Raw genomic sequence first — 25,195 nt, forward strand, 5'->3', positions numbered from 1 at the left:
AGGAAACACACATCATTCATCAACTGATATTTCCATCATGTGTCAAGCTGCTCCCCACTGATTGGTTTTTCTTTTTTGTTTCAGTGGGATGGAAAAGAAAGCTGCTGCACTTCTACTCTCAGTCCACTAGGTGGAGCCATGGAGCTGCAGTGAAGTGATTCTGAATCACATGACCAGAGAGGCTGGTGTTGTGGGGTGAGTCAGTTTCTCACAGATCTGTCAAACTTAAGGAGGCAGCAGAAGAGTGAAGACCACATTTAGTTCCCACAGCACTTCAAAGCAGCATGAGGACACACAGGTGGCCAACAGCGGCAGTCTACTTGGAGAACACAGCACAGTGTAAACAGTAAAGTGTTGTTGTCCACACAACATGCAGTAGTCATAAACTGGTGGCCCGATGGCTGTATCCGGCCAGTTGAACCTTCCAATCAGACCCACGACTGAATTCCAAAATTGTGAGGATATACTTTGCTTCAAAAAATCCGCTACTTGTACAGTGCTTTGCCCTTGCTGAGCCAGTGCATGTCTTTATGGAGTAACAGGTCATCATGAGTAGCTGGAGATTCCACAACGAATCTGCAGAACAGGCATTGCTGCGTACTTGGATTTCCTCTGATGAAGTTGATTATCGTCATTGTTTTGTCCATAGCCTTGCGTTGAAGCCAGTGATGGGCACCACCCAAAAATATTAAGTCAAAATATCTATGTCACTCCTGGTGACTGACTGTGGTAGAGGTGATAGGAGCCTGATTGACAAAAGCTAAAAATGCATTCAGTTATGTAAAAAAAATATATATATATATTAAAAACTTAATTATTAGGCCTAAATTTAAATTTAATTGTCATTATATTTGAATGTCCGGCCCCCGAGGTGTCTGTCGAGAAAAATTATGGCCCTTCGACAAATAGTTGGTGACCCCTGTAACATGAGTATTTCCTCTTTAAAGATCTGAACACCTGATCCACCTTCAGAGGATTCATACTGCAGCTATCTGGGCCCCACAGTGGTGATCTGTCCACCACTGGGATTTCGTATCCTCAGGTGACAAGGTGTTAAACAACAAGTTAAACATTAAAAAACTGCTCACATTACCTTTAGAGGAGAAAATCATCTGCGACACCAAGTTGGTTTAAAGTGAAACTAAACAGCAACATGTCAACAAGCAGATAGACCTGTGTGTATGTGGAGGGCGGAGGGTCAGAGTAACTGCCAGGAAAGGAAGGTGCAAGATAAAGATAAGAAAACTTATTGCACAGAAACATTTGAGAGAATTTTAATTGTAGTTTAGAGACATAATTTACAGTCATCGAGTTATAATCAGCTACCTGAGCAAGTAAGGCAAATCTTTTCATTAAGTCTAGATTATGTACAGATATTTATCAGCCTGATCCAGTAGAGTTGACCCTAAACAAACACAATATATACACTAAAAATGATATTTAAGTCATTAAGTTGTTAAAAGGTCAAACTACTTTTGTACAAATAAAACTCCTTGTTTATAATTTAACCTGGGTAAACTTCCACAAAAAGTGTAGAAAGTGAAACTAATAATGCAGAGTAACTGCCAGGAAATTAAGGTGTGTACAAGATAAGCTTTAACATTAATGTTGTGAGGGATTTCATTTTGAACTTTTAGTGATGAACTAAAACTTCAAACTTAATCAAGTCACCGAGGATAAAAACCTCTGATCTTTAAACTGTGGAAGTTGTAAAAAAAAAAAAAAAGCTTAGAGACAGGGACATATGCTGTTCTTCCATCAGTTTTGAGCAAAACAGAAACAGTAAAGTTAACTGACACTGTTGAATAAAAAGTACAAGTTGCATTTATAAAGGGCAAAAAGAGAGAAAATTGAAACCTAACCTAACAAGCAGCAGGGATACCAAGACAGAAAGCATCATCCAGATCAACAGTCCATATGGACAATGGAATTTTTAATCTTCTATTAAACACACACTGTAGGCTACTACATGCTGCAATCATAAATGGTGAAACTCATATATTATATAGATTCATGATACGAAGACTGAAATATCTAGTGTCTTTATTTCTTTGAATTGTAATGATTATGGCTGATATTTAAAGGTGTTCAGAAATGGCCTCCTAATAGCCTACAAGTTTCTACAAGTTGTGCTGGGCCTGTATGTGTTTTTACTGTGGTTATGATGTTCTGTTTATCCAGATACAGATCTAAATCCTACATCGGAGCTCTCTCCAACTTGTCTGAAATGCATTCTGGGATAGGTTGGGATCCATCCTAATTTGGGAAAAGAAGGCTGCATCTCTGGGCCGTAGTTGAAGGAGCCTGGGCCGTGGTGTGGTGATGCCTTCAAAGGACGCAGCCTCTGAATTGGGACACGGCTACGGTTTCTTCTGAAATACACTTCCAGTGGCAGGCATGCTGGATCTCAGTTGTCATGGTTATGATAAGAAACACTCCAGTTCTTACTCAAAATAAGAACTTGCTCAACTTCAGACAATGTTTGTTGTCATGGTTACAGTGTTAAGGTAGTTTCACATCAAGCACTGCTCTCCTGTATCATATTCATCCATTCACCACAACCTAACTTGAACCCTGACACTCTGTCTCTTTACATCATGTCACTGCTCCTGTCATAATCACTATGACCTCTAGATGTCGCCTAGCAACAACACCTAACTACCGCTCACAAGAAGCTGCTGCACAGATGAACTATGGGCTTGTTTTTGACAGGATAATCATTATCAGACAGTCTGGTTCCATCAGAATAGTATGAACCATAGAAGTTGAGATGTAGGCCTAAGAATATTTCATCTAGTGATTTTACCTGATGACAAATGGAAGCAGGCACAACAGGTCACTGATGGGTGGACGAGAGTGAAAATGACATGAATCATAAGGAACATCACGGGGAAGATGGTGAACAAATCTCAAAAACAACAATAGCCTTCACTTGACAGAGCTGTTCACAGGAATTCTAAATACATATTAGTGATGATTCCTCCGGCTCCCAGCCACTGCTCTGAGTCTGAGCTGCTTGTGTCTGGCTGTCAGCTGAGGGCCCCAAGGACCTGGAGCATAGACAACAAGTATTTTATCCACTGTGTCGTACAACCAGTGAACATAACATAACAGTATCAGGGAACACCTGTTACATTAAAGATTCAAAGTGTTTATTGTCATTTGCACAGTAGAAAAACAAGATTCCCTGGCAATGAAACTCTTAGGCTACTTTGTGTCCACATCACAAATGCCAGCATAAAAGGTATACAAACTATGTATAAAAATAGGCAATTGAAGAGCAACAATAATACAACAATAGTAATAATAATAATAATAATAATAATACTACAAAAAATACAAGATTAAAAGCTAAACACAGCTGGCGAATGGTATGATAATGTGTATTGTATGCCCAATATGTATAATAAATAATAAATAATGTGCAAACTGAAGGTGCTGTTGCATGAGGTAGTATGAGTGTATACTGTTTTTATTAACAATTATGCATAATACTGTTGAGCCAGGGGAAGAAAAAATATAAAAGTATAAATATACAAAGAGTATAGAAGTATCATGTATAAAAAAATGCATCGATGTAAAGAAAATCATAGAAAAAAATGTCCAAAATAAAGTTTGTTTTAAAGCCTTTGGCATTTCCATTGATGTCGGTGCTGTATTGATAAAGTTCCTTCAAAAAAAAGTGTAAAATTTGGTTTGCTGTCAGTCCATTTCTTTTTGTGGATATGAAATTTACCTAAAGATAAAACAAGTTGTACAATAATAATTAAATCATTTTCCATCTGGTTGTTTTCAAAGTAAAGAAACATGTCCTTTTCATGCAGCCTACTGAATGTCCAGTTTTCTTTTTAATATAATTTTGTACATTCAACCAAAACATTTGACAATATAAACAGTGAAAAAATAAATGTGCAATAGATTCATCACACAAGCCACAGGAATCACAAGAGTATTCAACATCAAGTTTAAATCTTTCTAATGTTTTTTTTTTTTGCTGGATATATTTTGTGTATATGATTTTGAAAGATAGGCTACTTCCTTGATCTTATTGTTTAGACAAAATGTATTACTGATCAACCACATTTTGTTCCATTCCACATCCCTATAAATAGGTATTTTTATTGAACAGACTAAAATCAATCAATCAATCAATCAATATGGTTCCTCCATTCAGGCACTTGTATTCATGCTGGGATTCTCCTTTAATCCATGCGGGCTCTCGAGCAGCAGGACTCTACCGTGTCTAAATGAGTTTGGCTTGACGTCTCCACGGAGCGCGAGCGTGGAGTAGTAGTGAGTGACGTGGAGCGGTGTGAAGGAGGCGGGTCTTTTACTACTAACTCCCCGCGCTCACTCAGCAGCTTCTTCATTCACCTTTCCCTTTGTCCACCGACCAGCACCGCGCGTCATGGCGCCCCACCGGTACACCCCGACCCACACAGCCGCCGTGCGGAGCGAGACCGCGGCTGGAGCCGGAGCCGCAGCGCCGGCTCTCTACTACGGTGAGTAGACTAGCCTATAGTCCACCAGAACCGATGAGTAGGGCTGACAGCTGGAAGGCAGAGGGCGATTCGGGTCGGTCATCTGAGCCCGAGGTTCAGCCAGGATGTGTTGTGTAATACATAGGTGTGATTAGTGCAATAAAGCTGACAGGTGATTGGATAAATTGCAGTAATTATTTTTGATTGACTTTTAATTAATTGCAGTTTGTTTTCACAACTTGTCACAATGAAACTGATTTTTCCTCCACTTTAAATCACTTCAATAATCAGCTGACTGACAGAGAAAACATCAAACTGCTCTGTTTGATTCTTCAGAGAGCTCGGGCTCAGTGGATCTGATGTTGATCTGAAGCATCTGCAGGCCTGTGCTGGGTGGTTGTTGATTTTCCACTGAAATGTTAAAAATAATCATCAGCTTGTTGTAGCAGGTTTGTGTGTGTGTGGTGTGTATGTGAGGTTTTCGCTCTGTTAGGTTTAATATTGAGAAGATAATTGTGTCTAAGACGCTGAGTACTTGTTGTCAGAAATTCAGTGCAACAAAAGATCTTGTCAGCATCTCAGCATCCTCTTTATTTGGACAGGATAAAAGGGGGTTATTTTCACAGATATGACACAGTAGAGTAGCTTTTGATTTGAACCTCAAAGAGCCCTCACTGTAATGACTGCATATAGATGCTGTAGGTGAGATCATTTTGGGTTTGCTCCCACAGCCGCACTCCTGCACACAGTAAAATTGCATTTGCGCCCCCGTGCTTGTTTGATTTATAGAGATTGTCTTTGTTTGACATCATCTCTCATACTGTTTCCACAGATACCGTAGGCCTGCATAGTGTGAGGGAAATCTGTGATGTGCAATAATAACATGGATCTTTATTGGGATGTCAGCATGACATGTAATGAATAAACACAGACAAAGGGTCGGTGGCAGGTGCAGGAAACACAGCTGAGAGGGATGGAGGCATTGTCACATGAAGCCACAGTCTACACACACAAAGTTTTCCTCCTCAGCTTGTTCATAATAGTTCACAGCCCAACGTTAGCAATCTACAACAGGTGAAAAATGCAGCTGGTATGTGATAAAGGATGCTAACTGTATTATTTTTTTTCATCCCAAAGGCTGTGTTGATGCTCACAGAGCTAGTACTGTAGTTGTTATCAGCTCCAGTTAAGAAAATCGTAAATCGTGTGAGGAAAATTATTATTTCCTAATTTGTTGCCTTTGAGTCAGACTTTTGCAATGTGTTTACTGCACTTGCAATATTCCCATATTGCAATGACGTGATCAAAGTGTGATCATCGGTCGACACTAGGCTACTTTAAACACAGTGTCTGCCGTTAGTGGTCTCTGAATCAGGACAATAGCAAACGATGACATCATGAAGGAGCATGGGCTCATGGGAGTTGTTGTCTTCAACATCACAGCAGATTAAAATGAATCTCACTTGAAAAGAATAATAATACTTTTTTTTTTTTTTTTTTTTACACATATTTCACTTGCTGTTGTTGTGTTCAAGTGAAATAGTGCAAGAGTGACTGCAAGCGTGGTGCTTTTAAACCTGAAATGCTGCTGCTGCACTGCATGGGGTGAGTGAGCTGCAGCTCAAGATAGTTTTAATAACACAGACTCATGATTCAAAGTGTGAGGTTCCACTTAACCAGTGCACACTCAGACATATGCACGGTGTGTCAGGTGACCCAAAGGACACGGTGCATTACTGTAATAACTGAAAAATGATTGCAAAGATGATGTAAGGGCATGACCTCGGAATATGGTATATAACACTGGCCTGTTCAGTTACATATTGTAACTTTAACATAGGAGTCAGTGGGGACTGGTTAAATTTTTGGAACCAGACTCATTAGAGGAACTGCAGTTTTTTGTACTAGAGTGTTTAATTTCTTTGTGTAATGAAGTTTAATAATAGCCAGTGACAACACTGCCACCAACAAAGGTGTCGTTGCTTTGGATTAACCATGACTGAGGCTATTCTCATCAGCAGCAGGATAAAGATTAGCTGAGTATTACTGCTCACTAATGCCATCAGCTGCCCTCAGGTCTGCTTTTGTTGACAAGCGTGTTTCTCACTCAACCTGCTGTACACTAAGAGGCCTGCACAGTAAATGAGTGTGTGTGTGACAACATCTAAATCTATATAAGATAAATAAATACAGAAATACATACAAATGAATTAGCTAGTAAATGTAAAAAATGGGATTCAGTGCTGTTCTTCTGCTGCTGTTGCTTTGATCAGTGAGATAACCACACCCCCTCATTTGAATATAACAGAAGAGCTGGAAAAATGTGGTGTTAGAACATAAATAAATGTGGAGTTTTAATTTCAACAATTTAAATTTCTCATCAATAAATGACTAAGCTATTTATTTACTGATATATTAATATTTTCACTTATATTCCTACATTTAATTTGGAATTGAATTCATTTATTTTAGGAGGATTTATAGCTGTAATACTTAAATACTTCATATTTGTCTTTCTCTGGAGTCATAAAGAAAAATCTGTTCATGACGATCATTAGACAGGATCAGTAAGTGATGACTGGTACAGCTCTATAACAGTCAGATCACACAGTTTAATAACGTCCTGAACTGCCAAAGAGGAAGCTCAATACACCGTGGTTGATTCCCTGCACGTGAGTTCACGTGCAGATGCATTACCATGGTTACAAAAACGATTTGCAGAAATAGATGCTTCACTTGTAGAGAACTTTGAAGATATAGCTTTCTGAGCAGTTCACCATCAGCTGATAGTAAGTCAGCTTTTCAGCTTCCATATTATTTAAGTCTCATTATGATGCAATGCGCATATCATTCTAAAACCAGGACTCTAGTCACAATCATGATTTTAGTTTTTTTTTTTTTTTTTTTACAATTTTAGTTTTCTGCTCTAGAACACTCACTGTACTCACTGCTGTTTGGTAAATGGGGCTTCATACATTTGCAGTGACACAAATGACTTGAAATCATCAAATGAGGATGATGTGATGTGCATTGGGTCACTGTCTAAACTCTGTAGACTAGTAGTAGACTACTAGTAGTTTAAGTTTCTATATCATCCATTGTCTTATTTTTCTCTACTGTTGTTGGTGTTGTTAGTGTTTTTACCTTCTGACTGTTTCCTCTTCCTCGTAACATCAACCTGCTAAGGGACAACAGATGGAAAATAGCCTGGGGTTACAACCTGGCACATTTTACATTCAAATGTTCATAAATATGTGTTGTCCCTTCATTCTTAAAGGGATAGTTCAACATATTGGCAAACTGGCCCATTGCCATAATCCCTATAGTTTTAGGAGTAGGTTCGTTACCTTCAATTCTTGGTGCAAGCTATTTTTAGAACGGCGGAGCAGAGCTGTGAGCTGCTCAGAGCTACGCTACGGAGGCTAATGGGATTTATTGGTTTCCCTCATCAAACTCATCAAATACACAATCCAACAACTCCAAAAAGCTCTGGTGGACAAGTTGCAAACACACCGGCAACAGCGACTACTGATCTGTACTGAGACTGTTGTTGTTCTGTCACCTGAGTTAAATGATGCTGCGGAAAAGCACGCTGTGGTCCGTCATCGAAGTACAGACAAGGTGCAAAGAGTTGATACTGAGCAAGATAGTTATCTGTAGTTTAGCTATACTAGCGAGTACCCGACCCAGTGCAGGACTCTGCTGTGAAGGTGGAGACATGCAGCGGTGGTGTATTTGCGACAATTAAAAAAAAAAAGAAAGAAAGAAATTTGAAGGAGCGGCGGCTAGGATTTAGGAATGGCGGCCTGCCGCTCCTAAATGAATGTAGAGGAAACACTGAATAATAATGGAACATTACGGGACATTACGAGTCTTTTTCGAGGCAAATGCAGAGACTGCTTACCGAAAAACTGCCTCCGACGGGAACGCGCATCAGCGGTTTTGCATGAATTTACTATCTCTTTAAATAAACACATTGAAATTGAAAGTACCAAACATACCTGTTGCTTTTTGTCTGGATAATATAGTTTGTTGACTGAGGGCTCTATATTCCTAGACTAGGTGCAGGCGGGGCGGATCTGCCTTGCGCTTCGCCTTCGCCTCGCCAACGGGGCGTGTCCAGGAGCAGTTTGCAATTTTCCTTCAATGCACGGCGAAGCGCATCCCGCCTCCTTCCCTCCCACCGGCGCAAGTGGCATAGAGGGCGGAGAGAAGGCATGGAGTGGGTTTAACACAGCCGAGTCCGTTCTTCACCAATCAAATGAGCTCCTCTCCTCGCCTTTAAATCTGCCACGCGCGAGGCGCAAGTTTGATTTCACCGTGGAAGAGGGAGGCAGCAGTGACACGGGAGGAAACTGATGTTCTGGTCCGGTCCAAGCTCGCAGTGTCTGGTCGCGCGAACAGACCTCACGGGCTGATGATGCAAAAGTAGTCTGGGAGGGAGGAGGTTATGATGTTATCCAGGTTTGCTCTGACATATTGAGAGCTGTTGCCCAGTAAAAAAACAAAAAAAAAAACACACACACACCCCTTTTCCATTAATAAAGACACTCATATTTAGTAACCTACTATTTAAACTCGTGTGCACAGATCACAACATAAACAAACAGCTGTGCGTAAAGGAGGCATCACGGAGCGTCTCTCTTTTTCTTTTTTCTTTAGAAATTACCTGAGATGGGAGATGTGAATATCTGCTCACTATATGATGCCGAGGCTGATTGTGGTTTGCTGTGAGAGATGATAGTTTATTTGTTTATTTGTTATGGTCGTGTGACGATGTGGCCGCTAGCCGGCTAATAAATCAATAAGTAAATAAATAAATATAGCGGATCATCGCAACGGCACAGTGCGTAGTGTCAACACAGCAGCAACATGCAGTCATCCACCCTCACTGTCCTGCTCTTGGGACATCCACGGCTGCTTTTTTGTCCCAGTCCCTCCCTGGGCATAGTTTTCATAGCACCAATAGCTTTTACACTTTCATATTGTTATAATAATAATAATAGGCTACTCACTTCAATACTGTAACATAACTTTACTATGTCACCTGCTAGCTAGCAAGTTAATAGTGTTGTTACTTGCTGCCAAGGAGGCCAGCAGATAACGTTAAGTTAACCTTGCTCTTTTTTTTTTCTTTTTTTTTTGTCACTTAACGACCGTAACCGAGTGGCGCACCAGAACTGCACGCACCGAGTCCCTCACTCCAGTGCAGTCCCACTCGCTAACGTTAACTAACTGGTCACCGCTGGTCTGAAGCTAACATTAGACTATTGTTCAACAGTTATTTACTGCCCACGTTACACTCTGCTCAGTGTGCGAAATACCCATCAATATTCAGGGGGGTCCCTAACTCGCGATTGTTGCGCAATACCGTTATTTTTTTTCTTTTTATACAGTAGGACTATAACATTAAAATAAGCCAAGAAAATTAGCGTATAGCATAAAAAGGAGAGGCAAAGTTGTGCACTACAATGCAGAAAGTAATTGACAATAAATAGACGATAATTAAAATAAATAAAAGACAATAATTGGCACCACACTGGCGCACTTGAACAATGAATGCCAGGTATAGGAGACTGGCGTGCGATCAGGGCGATGCAGAAACGAATAGACAATAAATAAAATACAATAATTAAAATGAATGAAAGACACCAAACTCGTGCACTCGAATAACAACCAACTGTATACATCTGGAGATCGGAGACTGACGTGCAATCAGTGCACGAGAACCTCAGCCTGCAACTATGACCGATCATGTAACCTTATCTAACCACCCATCTAGCAAATACGTTTAAACACAGCATTGAACACATCCACAAATCACATTCGTATAACAGGCCTCGAGTATGCTGAAGCAGGCTATAGCCTCTTACCATTACCCCATCTGCTTAGGTGTAAAAAAAAAAAAAAAAAAAGAGAGAGAGAGAGAGAGAGAAAAAGAAAAAAAACAGCGGCCAATCACCAGTGCTAGCAGCAGGGGAACGTCTTCAGAGCACTCGGCCTCAACTTCACTTTCTTCGGCAGAGGGTGGGAGAGGAACGGGATCCTCTGTTCTGATAGCGAGTGGGCTCACGGTATCTCTTCATCTCTGAGTGCCACCCTTTTGGATGTGAATCCAAAGTGTGCGAGTGATAAGTTACACTCTGATTTAGCTTTCGCTTGCTAGCCATTGTTATTGTGACTTCTCAACCAGCCTGCCGACGTCTCTTGCGCTGGGCTGGCGCACATGGCTAATTTGCATAATGCACAGGCGACATGGTTCAGATTAATGTTAAACGAATAGGCCTAAATGTTTTGAATTATGAATACTGTATGGTGATCTTAAAAGCATTTAATTGACCACAATAAAATTATTATATTATATTATATTATTTAGCCTATTTTTTGACAAGTTTTAGACCCCCCTCAGATTTTGCTTTTGAGTCTTTCAGGGGGTCTCAAGGGGTTAATCGGGGGGGTCCGACCCCCCCAAACCCCCCCGTATTTCGCACTATGACTCTGCTCCACTCCACCACCACTGTCTTGCATTCATTTTTACTTCAGCCTCTTTTTTCTTCTCGTCTTGCTCCCAGGTGGACTCTTCTTTTTCCCTCGGCTTCATTAGAAACTCCCAGTGATAAGGTGCATCATACAGGTTGACGTTAGATGGGATCAGGTCCGGAGAATGACATGGGGCCCCGTTAGGGGGGTTTCCTACTGAGATGTCATTGCAAATCGACGCTATACGACGATACGGGGAGGGGGGAGGGGTCACTGCGGGTAGCGCATTTTGAGATATTTCTGTCAATAAAACTGCCCTCGGGGGCCCCCTAATGGCTCGGGGCCCCAAGCAGTTGCCTGCCTTGCCTGTTCACAAGCGGCGCCTCTGTATCCAAATGTCTGTGTTGAATATATTTGCACATCCAGAGATTAGCTCAGGGAGGGGGGCACTCATGGAAGTTGGTTATCTTACAGTAGATGCAGCAGTTTACCTGCAGTGTTCCTTTTTAAGATGTTGAATTAGTTAAAGCGACTAATATTTATGGAGCCGACATGCGAGGATACACAAACATATCCCCAGTGTGGTGAAGGCACTGCATGGTGGTTTGATTCACAGACACAGATTCACAACTTCCTGTGACCTGAAAAAAGTTTGGAGCGAGTATGAAATTTCCTCAGACTTTCCCAGTCATGTAAAAGTCTCCTGTCAGTGGAGACATTTATATATTTAAAACTCTTCTTCTGTTTACAGACTTAGTATGAAAGTAAAGAAGCCATGGGAGCAGCACTTATATGAACATCAGTGTCTTTGTGTTCCGATTCCCTCAATGGTTGAATTTTAAAACTCTTCAGATTATTTTTTTTCTCGAAATAGAAAATAATATATAGAGGGTGTGAAGTAGAGGTCCACAGTGTGCAACATCTAGAATGCAGTAGTGCTGTGTAGAATACAGATGATTACAATGCTAACAAAAAAAAGCCTACAACCAGACATTTCCAGCACAGAGCTGTCACAAAGGCTCTCAAAACAGGTTCCAGACAAACACCAACTCCTTGCTGGTCTGAGCCAAGAACCGATTACACCAGGGGCTGGGGGCGGGGTCATCTGACCAACAGGACCCACCCCAAAGATAGATGTTATCAATATCTGACGTTAATTGTTACATATTGCATCAGCTATTAGTGTTGCACTTTTTGTATGAGGAAAAAGCTTTATAATTTAGTGCATTATGTAATAAACCATCAAAATGGATGTCCTAATTAGAAAAAACATTATATCATCAGAACAACATTGACTTTAATACCAGTATGAATCGTAAATAAGAATCAATTTTAAAAACTAGTACTGTAGGATGTTTCATTGGTCAAATCTAAATCAAACATATGAATTATAATAGAGAATGTGTTTGAAAGCTCATAGCTAGAGGGTTAGGGTCTTTCTGTGTGTCTGTATCTGGAACTTAGACCAAAGAGAGAACTGTGTTCAAAAAATGCAGCAGCCTGTTTTGTGTCAGTGCTGATCTAGTAACAAGACAAAAACTGCACTAAGCGATATCGGTGCACTGAAATGTTGGAAGACATACACATGCAATCTGGATAATTTTATGCAAATATTGTAGCAGACAAAAGACAACAAAAAAAACTATATTCCAGCTCCATTTCTTTAATGCAACACTTTCCTATAGTGGAAAGAAATAAATGACCATCAAAACTAAACCAACTAAAAACAGCGTAAATAATCTTTCACATCAGAAAATATATCTCTAATCATGTTTTTGCAATTAAAAAAAGAAGGCTATTGCCTATTAACGAAAAGATTTGAAATATTTCCAATATACAAGATTCACTTTAAACTTGATTTAAAAAATAAAAAATAACTTCTCTAGTAGCAACAATAGTTTTACCTCTTTACTTAAAAAGAGGAACTTTCATAGCTCCCCTTTAAGTTGCTAACTTAGGTTAGCATGCTAAATAATTAGCTTCAGCCCATCTTTTCACTTCCCAGTAGCCTATAGCGACTGACTGCAGTCTCCTCTGAGTGATATGACATGTTCATTTGCTCAGTGTTTACCCCAAACCACCTTATACCACTTTAAGAGTATATTTGTTGCTTGGAAACAGTTTGGCTTCAGACAACATAATACAGGACAAAACACATTCGTTTATAACAACTTTGGGAAAATAGCATGGTTGTGCAGTCTCTCTGACAGCGCTCAGTGAGGTGGGAGAGACAGGTGGAGGCTGGCGTGCTGAAGTCAGGTTCACAGAAAAGATGAACGTTAGAATGAGCTGGAGTTGGTCATTAACTCCTGGCATTTTCTTCTGTATTTCTCTCGCCTGGTCTCCTTGTGTATTAATGCTTTTCAAACCTCAGCCCTGTAATGCACAATCAAGTAATTGACTTCCTTTTTTCAGGACCTGGGCTTTCAGAATATTCATTCTGTAGTGGTGTCATGTGAATGTAGAAATAGCTATATGACCAGAAAAAGAAAGGAAAACAAAAAACGGAAAACAAATGTATTTGTTGGAAACACAGAAAATGATTATAAACTTATTTTAAGACACTAGGCTATATAGATACTCTTCGAGGTCTTAGGGATTTGGGGGAAAAGAACAAGGGTTCTAACTATGATACAAAATATATTCTTTACATTATTTACAAAAATGCCCCACTCGCCTGGCATGAAATCAGTGTCAAACTGTCTCGTTCCATATGAGGCCCATGTCTTGGTCTTAGCTTGCATAAAATGGTTATCTGTGCATTATTTATTGCGTTTACGGCTGATTTTCTGATAATCATGATCATACAAGGCAACAGAGCAACTATCTTGATGTAAATGAACACTCTTTGACACATTGTGTGAAGGCACACGGCCGGGTCTCATTTAGGACTTTGTCCCATCCTGTGATGGGGCAGGAGTCTCCTATTGGACACATATGTTTGAGGCAGAACTACTACAGACTACACACCAGTAGACTCTGTGTCCTGCTTTCAATAAAAATAAAGAATTACATCGCTATCATTCGGCATTCCGGAGATAGACACAAAAGAGTAAAAGAATACTCCACCATCATACACGATGGTACCGACCTCAGAGAGTTAAGTCAGAACAGCCAAGCATGTTCATAAGCAAATAAGTGTAGTGGGCTTCACCCACAGGTTTCTGAAGACAGGTTTTCTAGCTCAGAGTGAGCTGCTCCACTGTTGCCATCTTGCCTGGCTGTATGCCCATATCTCTAAGCTAAAATGGGCAAGGAGGTAGTGCAAAGCTACCAAGGATGAGGATGGTAGACACCAACACTTGCTAATTGAAATCATACAAACAAACCATGCACAAACCTCTTTCACATGCATGTATCTGTCCAATATTTGCATGAAAAGAAAGAGCTAACACCCCAAACACAGGAAGGACACGCTCAGTGACTCCAATTAGATGAGGTGATGGTGAGCAGACAGCTCATAGACACTGAGGAGCTGGCCAACTGTAACGGCATCCACCTGTCACTCACAGAGAAAATTGCACTTTAACCACATGCACATTTTAAATAGTTGAGTAATTGTCATGAAGAACACTGAGGGTGTTGGGCGCTGTGAACGCTGAACTTCATATCTCTGTAGAAAGTATCATCTGTATAGAAAGTAGATGCAAAAAGCCAGTTTGGAACCAAGGAATCAAGAAAGTGCTTTGTCCAAGGTGCCCGACAGAGCAGAGACAGCAGGATGGGGTGGTTTACTGTCAGTGGTCCCAACAAAGATAAGAACTGCAGACTGAGCTGCAGCTCTCCCCGTCACAGACAACAACGCCCTTAAAGCCCAAGTGATTTGGATCAAGAAGGTCATTCTGTGAGAGGAAGTCGGAGACATGCAGAGAACATTCTCCACTTGAGCAGAGTCAAGAGAAGAGTTTTTCAGGATAGGGTTTTTTTTAACATGAAGCAAGTGAAGCATTTATCACATTTACATTTACACTGTTATCCACAATGACAGACAGGTGAGTGACGGTCAACACTACAGCTTCACTGCACTAGTACTAGTACTACATCTATTCAAAGAGCAATATTATTTGCAGAGCTTGCTTAGAAATATTCAACCTGAATGCAGTCGACAGAAAAGGGGTAGATAGTGAAAAGATGTATTTAATTAACAGACAGAATCTTACAAAACCAAGAACTCCAGAGACAAAAACAGAAAATCCAAAAGAACTCAGGAGGACGAAAATGGAAACTTCACAGAGGGAAATGGGATCACAGCTCAGAGAGAAACTGGCTTTCCCCAGTAGGTCAATGGGCAGACTCAGTATGTTTACATGCACAGCTTTTAATTTGAGCGTCTTGTCAGACTTCTGTCCTTGTCCCAGTTTACATGCAACTGAGAGAATGGAATAACTGACTGTGTCCGCCTCCTCAGGCAGCAACATGCGTCGTTTCAGCAGGTTAATACGGCCCCCTGTCCTGTTGACTTTTCTGTCACCGAATAAAAACCTGAATACAAACAACTTGATAAGCTTAAAGAGCAACTAAACCCCTCAGTTTTGGCTGACGTGCATCTAAGCTGTAAATTAAAAAAATGTCTTGATTATGGGCTGGGCTCCAGGAGCCGTTAGATTCGACTCTCCAACAGCCCCCAACTGCTAGCCTTGCGTCACCAGGCTCTTCAGAGAGGCAAATAGTCTGGTGTCTGTTAACTGCATTTTGGTTCCCGTCTTAGTGGATCCGGAAATCACCAAATTCACCAAAGTAAAAGTGTTCACCAACATAAAACTTATAAAATAGACATTAATTTGTAATACAATAAAAGCAAAAGGTTAACTTATTTTATCAGCTTGGTGCGTTTATTTTGATTTAAAGGGACAACGAGGAGTTTTGGAAAAGCGAAGCGTTTTCACACTACATTTATGAGCCTCCGCGCGCACCGTGAAATTCTTTGACCGGCGCAAGACAGACTCATGTTTTCATTCATCAAGAATTAAAGTCAGAGGTTCGAAGACGATCACATACCGTCGTAGTTCCGACCATAAACGGCGATTCGGCGGCGTTATTCTCATGACTCGCCACGAAACCGAAAGTAAGGAAACGCTGGTCGGCTCGCCCAGCATTTCCGCCACCACTAATAATAACAAAATAACGATAGAGACAAAACGATATATTTATCAAAAATGGGCCCATTAAGAAGTGTGGGTAGCGTAGATTCATCCACATTAACGTGAGACTTTTTTATAACCAAATAGAAACTCCTCGTTCTCCCTTTAAAGGCCTGTCTCTCTTGCCCTGGTTCCGGTTGCTTATCAAAACAGCGAGTCAACGGCCCCAGACTCCTGCTGCCGTGCCAGGGCAGAGCCGCAAACGATCCGCATCCAGCGAGCCGTTAGCCGCAGGCAGCAGCCGGTGCTGAGGGGGCGGGGCTAACAGTGGTGGCTCGTGACGAAAGCTGCCTCCAAAAACGTCATCGACCTCCATCTCAGCCAATTGCAAAAGCGATTGTAATAGCCGGGTTTCAACCCATAGAGGGCAGTCACTCTGACATTTATACAACAAAATACACCAAACTGACTAAAATGTCAAGAGTTGGACCAGAATCGATCGACAACACTACTTCATACCCAAATATATTTGTTTTCAGCAGAAAAAAGTGGTTTAGGGGTTTAGTTACTCTTTAATAAATTCTCAACTAACCCCGACCAGACCTGCCGCCCTCCTTCCTTTCTCTCTCTCTCTTTTTTTCATAAAACACATCCTCTCACTGGTCACATGTTTTTTTTTCTTTACTTGGCCGGGTTCAGGCAGCTTCTCTGCTTCACTTTGTGTCTCTTCTGTTGTGGAGCATGCGCACATGCATTGTCCAGTTTCAGTCCGATTAATTAATATTAATCAATTTCCAATTGCATTATCTGGGTGTCTCTAAGACAAAAGAGATGGTTATTGACTTTGGAAAATCCCCCTCAACCATCTCTCCTACCTTCATTAGAGACCAGCCGGTGGAAATTGTCCCACAACATAAATACTTGGGCATTGTGTTTGACCACAAGTTGACATTTTAACACCAGGTGGATGCTGTCTGTAAAAAGGCCCACCAGCGGATGCACTTTCTTTGCAGACTTCGAAGTTTTAACATGGATAACACTTTTATGAGAATGTTTTACACTTGTTTTATCGAATCTGTTTTAACCTTCTCTTTTATCAGATGGTTTGGCACACTAACAGAATTGAAAGCATTGTCAAGATCTGCACTAAGATCACAGGTACCAACCTGGACAACATCTCTGACCTGTATAAGACGAGAGCCCTTGCAAAGGCCCAGGGAATTCTGGCTGACATGTCCCACCCACTTTTTAAAGAATTCCCACTTCTCCCTTCAGGTCGTAGATTCGCTCTCCCCAAGTGTAAGACCAATCGGCATAAAAATTCCTTTATCCCTGCGGCGATAGCCCTCATGAATTCTTCTTCTTAAATGTACCCACTGTATGAGTATTTATTTATCTACTGTGTGACATGTATTATTTTGTAATGTGTTGTTTATTTTTATTCTATTTTATTCTTTTTCTGCATGTGCGTTGGGTGTAGTGTATGTGTTGTCCACTGCTGCACAGATAATTGCCCCTTTGGGGATAATAAAGACTGTTTGAACTTTGAACTTTGAACCTTGAACTTAATCGGCGTTGGAGAACTCCAATACTAGTCGGACTAACGTGTTTACATGCACTTCAGTTGTCCAGTTATAGTCGGATTAAGGCAATAATTGAGTTTTTTCAAGTGTCATGTAAACATACTGACTGATAAAGACAAGCGGTAGTACAGAAAGAGGGAGGCAATGGGGACAGGACACAGGTAAAACACATGGGGGAGGGGTGGAGAGTCAGCAAGGTGGTGGTGTGTCCTGGCTCAGAGAGCAGCATAGTTGTTGTTGCGTGAGTTCTTGGTTTTCACTGTGACAGGGATCAAGGCTATCGGACACATTATATAATATCCTGGCCTTCATCTGTCTTTCTTCTCCTCTCTCCATCTTCCTCCCCTCCACCCCTTTCCCCACTGCTGAATAATCTGAATATATTTCCATCTCATTTTTTCCCCTACCTCTCCGTTCTTTTTGTCTTTTCATCACTTGTTTCTCTTCTTAAAAGTCCTCTGTGATTCTCAGAAGGACTGTCTGACAGGCAACCTCAGGGGCTCTCATCATCCCCGTCTCTTGTGCTTCCTTTGTAGACCCGTACACACTCTGCAAACTGTGTGTGTTTGTGCCTGCGTGCCTATGTGCGTGTCTCTCATTCAAACGGTCTCTTCTGTATCTGGAACTTGGACCAAAGAGAGAAGAAATGCAGCGGCCTGTTTGTTGTGTCTGTGCTGATCCAGGTACCAGTAACAAGATTAAGTGTAATCCAGGAAGGCCAGTAAGAGTGCTGACTAACTGACTGGTGAATGAATGTTATTGGTCTGTTATACAGAGACAAGGCTGTGTAAAGCCCTCAGAAGTGTGTCTTTTCTCTTGACAATGATGAGGTAGTAAACAGTCTACCACAACATTTTAAACCTCTCTTGCAAAGAATGAATTCATATTCAGCCAGTCTCTAGAGTTCCATTAATATAGGCTAAATGAATATGGACATACCCTCTGTGGAATCACCCACAGCTTTGAGGAGTGGTTTTGCAGCTCAGAGTGAGCTGCTTCACTGCCAACATCCTGCCAGTACCTGACTCCAACAACATCTGGATAATACAAACATCAACAGAGGGGGGCGCCTGTGCTTCCTAACTTTTTTTAACACCACAGAACAGTGACTCGCAGGACAATTAGGATATTCAACCTTAATCCAGGACATTGGGAGATTTTTTTCTGTGAAGTGATGAGATGGTGGAGAGCCAATCACGGTTTGGAGCATGTCAATCACCTGTTGCAATTAACCCGTAATTTAAATTTAAATGTTTGTTATTGGCAGTCATGGGGTCTTCGGTCCGTCCCAGCAACGTTTGTTTGTTACTCTTCTTTTGCAGCGGTGAGCTTGTGGGCCTGTCAACTACTGTATACAGTGCTGGAAGCAGGAGGAAGAGGCACAGACAGAAATGGCAAATTTTCCAGAATAAAATCTCATGCAGTGTAATGTAGATAACATATATGGGTCCAGTGTATAAATGGGGGGAAAACCGTGACATCCATCGTTCAGATTGTAGATTGCAGCGCTCACTCACTCGCTTGCTCGCACTCCCCCTTCCCGTTGGCAAAGTGACTCCGAGGACAAAAAGACTTGTTTACCAAGACTGGGACAACTGGGAGTATTTCAGGATCATGGAGCAATGAGATGAAGATCTAAACTTATCTTTACGATATGTCTACTGTTTACTACTCCTTCTTTTTTCCTTCCGCCTTCTTCTTCGTTGGTTTATTTAATTTTTAATTTTTTCAAAACGTGCTCTCTGGCTGGCTGGATTTTTCATTTGGGCTGCCGTACAAACATGGCGGTGCAAGATGGCGAGACCCTTGCTATATGTAGATATAAAAGAATAATTATAAGGCTACGAAAACCAAACAAATTTTACTTTATGGTGATTATACACTTATACAAATATATTCATGGCTAGTATATTCAGATTTTGCCAATAAACCTTGTTAATTATTACACACTGGACCTTTAAACCATGTGTCTGTCTTCTCATTTCTTTTTCTGCTCTTAAATTAGAAAAAATCAAGGTGGTTAGAGCACATCCCATGTGGGCATAGCCCGAAGGAGGGAGACTACCTTTACTGCATGTCTCTATCCCTGCTCCCTGTCTCTTCACTGTCCTATCTAATAAAGGAATAATATGCCCAAAGAACAACTGCTAAAAAAAATTAGCAAATGTGGAAATGGACACAGACTAAAATTCCTGCATGGATTAGGTTTTGTAGTGATGAGATGGATTGGTGATTTTAACGACACAATCACTGTTCCAGCAGAGCTGTGAGTATCACATGTACAATTACTTCAGTATCAGGCCAATCAGAGATTGATCTTTGACCCACATGAGAAAATTATATTTATACACCGACAAACCCCAGTGCTGCAGTCAGTTTAAAGGTTCTCTAAGTGATTGTCACTGCCATCACAGGTATGTCACATCATCCTGATCATCATCATTGATTAGTAGACACCCTGCTTTACACCTGTGCCCAGCCAGATATAAAGAGACAGTGCAGGTGAGAGGGAAAACAACAAAAAGTTATCTTGCTATCTGGAAGTCAGTGATGCTGAGGGAGACGGTGTGAGCTCTGACTGTACATTGCATAACAACCCTAACTTTGATGGCTGACAGGAAGCAGGAGGATGAAAGGATGCAGTGTTGTCTAAATGTTTCCTGTTAGCCCTGAGATAAAGCTAACCCTGAGAGAAGTTGTGTGTGTGCGCACATCTCCTTCATTACGTGTGTGTTTGTGTATGTGTGTGCTGTCTTATACAGTATGTGCCAGTTGTTACGGTTTGTGTGTGAGTGCGTGTGTGGTGTGAATATGAAGTATGTTGTGGCTGATGTTTAAATTTTGACAAGCTGCGTCTCATTTCCATATCTTCATCTTCGGTAACACTCAGTGTCTGTGAAGGAGGAAAAGAGAGAGGGAATAAATTAGTTTTATCTGCAGGTTCAGCTGTAAACTCACATACCGGACCGGTAGATCACAGTTGCACTATATAAGACTTTTTTAGTTTAGGTTAGTTTTTTCAGGACCTTTTACACTGGCATCATAAACATGAGCTTCAGCTGGTAGCAAAGTCTGGTAGCTCTGAGGTTTTACTCAACCTTTGCTTTATTTTTGTTGTGCTTTTGCATGTTTTTGTCGTATTTTGTCAACTACTGATGGATACTTCTGTGGGGAGAGGAGATTATTCATAGAAGAGCTTCTTTCACTGAAAATAAAGGAAAAGGAAGTCTGGAGGACGCCACCCTGTTCCACCTGAGATGAAGAGGTTTTAAACTTAAAACTTAAACTTAAAACTTAAAAGACCTTTATTGTCCTTGCGGAAATTTGTGCTGCACAGCAGCTCAACAATCATCACAGTCCCACTCAACACATATCATACTTAAACAAATCATACATTAAAAAGAAGCATCATACGTATAAATAAAAGTAAAAGTCAAGGTGTATGCAAGAGTCCAGGGATCCCGTAATGTGTGGGTGTGAGTGTGTGTGCATGATTAAGGGGGGGGGGGGGGGGGGTCAGCGCGAGTTGTTTAGTAGAGCCGTGGAGTGAGGAACAAAGGAAAACTTATATTTGTTTTTCCTGCAGCGTGGAACCCTGAAGCGTCTCCCAGAGGGCAGGAGCTGGTACTCCTCGTGTAGCACATGTGCAGGGTCCAGTGTGATTTTCCTGGCCAGCCTCAGGGAGTGCTCAGTCCAACTGTGGAGAAAGCCACTCTCCACAGATACATGTGGTTGCCATGCTGGTGGTGTAAAGGTTAAAGGCCTGGGGCCTCATTTATCAAACAGGGTGTAAAAGTGCTACTAAATTTGACGTATGGCGAAAAGCCAAAAATGGCGTACACCCAAAATATTTACACCCTTTTCAGCTCTATCAAACTGCGTACACACAACTCTCCGCAATTTCCATTGATAAATCACACCGGACCCAAGAAAAGTGTGGCTGTAAACACGCCTCATATTCTGCCCCCTAAACGGCCCAACACAACCATATATGGTCAATGCAAATCAGCACATGCATATTAAGTAGCCATGTGCACTCTGGAAATTTGTGGAGTGACGTCAGACGGTGAAGACAACGGACGGAGAGCGGAGAAAGAAGCGTAATTTCTCTGAAAGCGAGATACACAGCAGTATCAGTCACAAAACTCAGCTTGCATTGAAATGGGCTACAATAAAAACAAAGAACTCCCAAATCTGAGTGAAACAGAGAAGAAAGAAGAATAATCATATTTAATCTGCCCCTTTATCCCACAAAACCTTTTTTTTTTAGATGATGTGACAAATAATTTAAAGCAGGGTCTCCACTACCAGTTACCATTACTTTGCACCCCTTTCCACTAAGTTAGCTCAGCTCTACTCGGACTTGGGCTCGGTCTTGCTCTCTTTTTTCTCTCATCTTGTCAAAAGTGTGTACACACAAAACCGGGGAAAGAGCATGTAAAAAACAAACGTGTATCCACATTGATAAATGAGGCCCCTGGTGGAGATGAACTGGGTCCTCTCTGCCGTCCGTCATCATGGGAAATGTCAACTCTCTGTCAAACAAGAGTGATGAGCCAGAGATATTGGTGAAGACTCAGAAAGGAGACATCACACCAACGGTTGTTGCTGAAGTTCCATGTAAAGTTCTTCATGAAGTCGTTGAGGATACAGGCCAAACATCCTGAGGCACTACCATCATGTTTCCCTGATGGACTCACTGGGGGATGTGGTGGAGAGATGAACACTGAAGATGGTGGAGGCCATTCTGAACAACTGGGATCATCCACTTCATGGCACCTTGATGGAGCAGGAAAAGCAGCGGTGGTGGACGGCTCCTCTCTCTTGGCTGCAGGACGAAGAAAGAAGACCCTTTGTACCTTCAGCCATCAGGCTTTTGTATTCTTCTGCAAATGGTGATGAGCTGACAAACAAATGAATTTCCCTTCAGGGATTAATAAAGTAATTTGTATTCGTACCTATTCATAAAGGTGGCATTAAGGGATAACAAACAGGACAAACAAAACACATTCACTAATATGACAACACATAAGAAAGCTGGACTTGATTTCCAAAATGCATTATGAGTCCATACAGTATAGAGGTAAAGCTCCATACAGTATAAAGGTAGATGTTTGTATTAAAGCTCCATTCAGTATAAAGGTAGATGTTTGTACAGTATTAAAGCTCCATTCAGTATAAAGGTAGATGTTTGTATTAAAGCTCCATACGGTATTAAGGTAGATGTCCATGTGTAGTGTGACTTCACTGTTAATGGGGCTCCATCATAGTGGATGTAGACCCACAGTTGGTCCTGATTCTCATTACAGTCGGTCCTCCTGTATATAAGTCCACTTTACAGTTGCTTCTTTCCCCTCCATGAAACACACATGAACTGCCTCTTCTACGGTTGGAGTTCTGTCTGTCAAACAACATGTGGAGTTCTGCTTGAGCAGACCAGTCAAGTGCTGCTCACCTCAGCCTCTGTCAGCCCCCCCCCCCCCCCCCCCCCCCCCCCCCCCACCCTCTGTCTCCAGGTGTGGCTTTGATCTGCTCTGGCTGAAACCTGTTAAAAATCTGTTTATCTCTTTTCTTGCAGGAGAACCACACAAGTTTGATCCATCATTCAGAGGTCCAGTCAGCAGAAGGTAAGTCCACACCTCAATTCCATCAATCGGACTTCATTTGTATGGCACTTTTCATATGCCTTACAGAATAAAAGCTATGAAAGAAAACAACAAATCAACTCCAAACTCCATCCTCCACGGCATCTTTGCTAGTTTCTGACTGACACATTTTTATTTTCCCTTACAGCATCAATGTTGTTTGATGTTGACACATGTGTTACTGCCTGTGCTGGTTGTAAGATAGAGGCCAGAGTGCTGACTCACAGTAGGCCAACAAAAGGAAACACTATCTGCCAAAGCAGAGAGGCTGGTTCTTTTTTACATAGGCACTCAGTGATGACAGTGATGAGATGTTTCTACACCAGACAGTATCTGAACTGAAAAGCAGCTGTCAGTCAACTCAGCTGTTTGTACTGTCTCCTAGAAGACCTGTTCATATGTTCATATACGTACACTATGAAGTCCAGTGAAAACAGAGGTGTAGGGTGGTTTAGTTTTGCAATATTGAAAATGATATCACAGTATAAATTCCAACAATGTAAGGTTTACATCCAGATAGGGGTGTGTATTGGCAAGGACCTCACGATACGATACGTATCACGATACTTGGGTCACGATACAATATATTGCGATATGTTGCGATATCCAAATTGTGCGATATATTGCGATATTACATAGTTCGCTGAAAAACTAAGAATGTATTATGCATCTTAAAATCCGAGTTGTAGGCCTATATTTACATTAAATGATAGTAGTAATTCATCACCAAGTGAAAACTTTGTTAAAGCAGAAGTGAGTGATATATTTGTGTTAATATAAGTCTTAAATAGTTATATCTTCCGACAGCAATCACTTACATAGAGTGTTTGGACTGAAACACGGGTCTCTCAGTCACTCTGCTCTGCTCTGAGCCGAAGAGAAAACATTTATCGTATCCTACAGTTTTTATCCAATGAGGAGAGAGAACGGCATGCAGGGCTGTGTGTGCAGCCAAGGAACGCCGTGAATGTGGTGACGTAGCGACGAGGACTGTTATGGTGCGTTCAAGGAAACTCGTATTTTTCCGACCGTGAAGTGGTACCAGTTCGATCTGGTACGAGTTCACCGGTCGGAAGTTACGAGTGGCCGTTATAGTGACTTTCACCGGTAAAACAGGTCGAAAAAACACGAGTGGGTTGCCTGGAACGCTACAAAGTCGTAAGTTGTGACTTGAAGCTGTAATTTACCATTTCAAAAGCCTGCCTGGAACGCAGCATTAGCGAAAACGACCGGATCACTCACTTCTGCTTTAACATCTGTGTTTTCTAACAAGACAAACTTCTCAGTCTGTTTACCTCACTTCAATCTTTTGTATTGATGCAAAATGGGCAAATATATGCATCTGACAAATTGTTTGTATTTCATACTAGTTCAAATTAATTAAATACAAACATGTAGATTGCTGCACTCCTACAAATAAAAATAAAAATGTAGTTTTACATTTAAATAAAAATGTTAAATTGAAAATGAAATAACCTTATTATCTGAGACTGACATTAGGGCTGGACGATTATGGCAAAAATCATAATCACGATTATTTTGGTCAATATTGAAATCACGATTATTTACACGATTATGGGGGTGGGGGGGTACAGGATTTATAGCTTGACCATGCTACATTATTACCTTAAATAAACAGTGCCAATGTGTGTTTAAAAGTTTATAATTTTAAATATTTATTCAAAATGTATTTAAAACTTCTTTTTTAAGTTTTATGATCCAGCAGCAGAAACTATACAGGATGTTTAGCTTAACTTTTCTACATTATTACCTTGAATAAACAGATTTGGAGTAATTGTCATGGTTTAACTTATTAAGAGGGAGAATGGAGGCTCTCTGTTCCGTGTGTGTCGCTTATTGCGTCTCTGGGATGAAATCCAACCTGGGAAGATCAGAGCCTCCGCCCTGCTGCGCTGCCCCAGCTC

General features: G+C 41.2%; 1 protein-coding gene across 1 annotated transcript in view; it reads left to right on the forward strand.

Moving 5' to 3' along the window:
• Positions 1 to 4,408: 4,408 nt before the first annotated feature.
• LOC311000611 (choline transporter-like protein 5-A) overlaps positions 4,409 to 25,195 on the forward strand; it is a gene marked incomplete at both ends in the record, with an annotated part of 50,026 nt that continues 29,239 nt past the window's right edge. The window contains 2 exons of the mRNA XM_083991351.1: positions 4,409 to 4,502; positions 23,204 to 23,252. Of these exons, the coding sequence (XP_083847477.1) occupies positions 4,409 to 4,502; positions 23,204 to 23,252 (143 nt within the window). The remainder of the gene's footprint in view (positions 4,503 to 23,203; positions 23,253 to 25,195) is intronic.

Source organism: Trachurus trachurus (genome assembly GCF_905171665.1).
Source record: "Trachurus trachurus genome assembly, chromosome: 17".
NCBI classification, from domain to species: domain Eukaryota; kingdom Metazoa; phylum Chordata; class Actinopteri; order Carangiformes; family Carangidae; genus Trachurus; species Trachurus trachurus.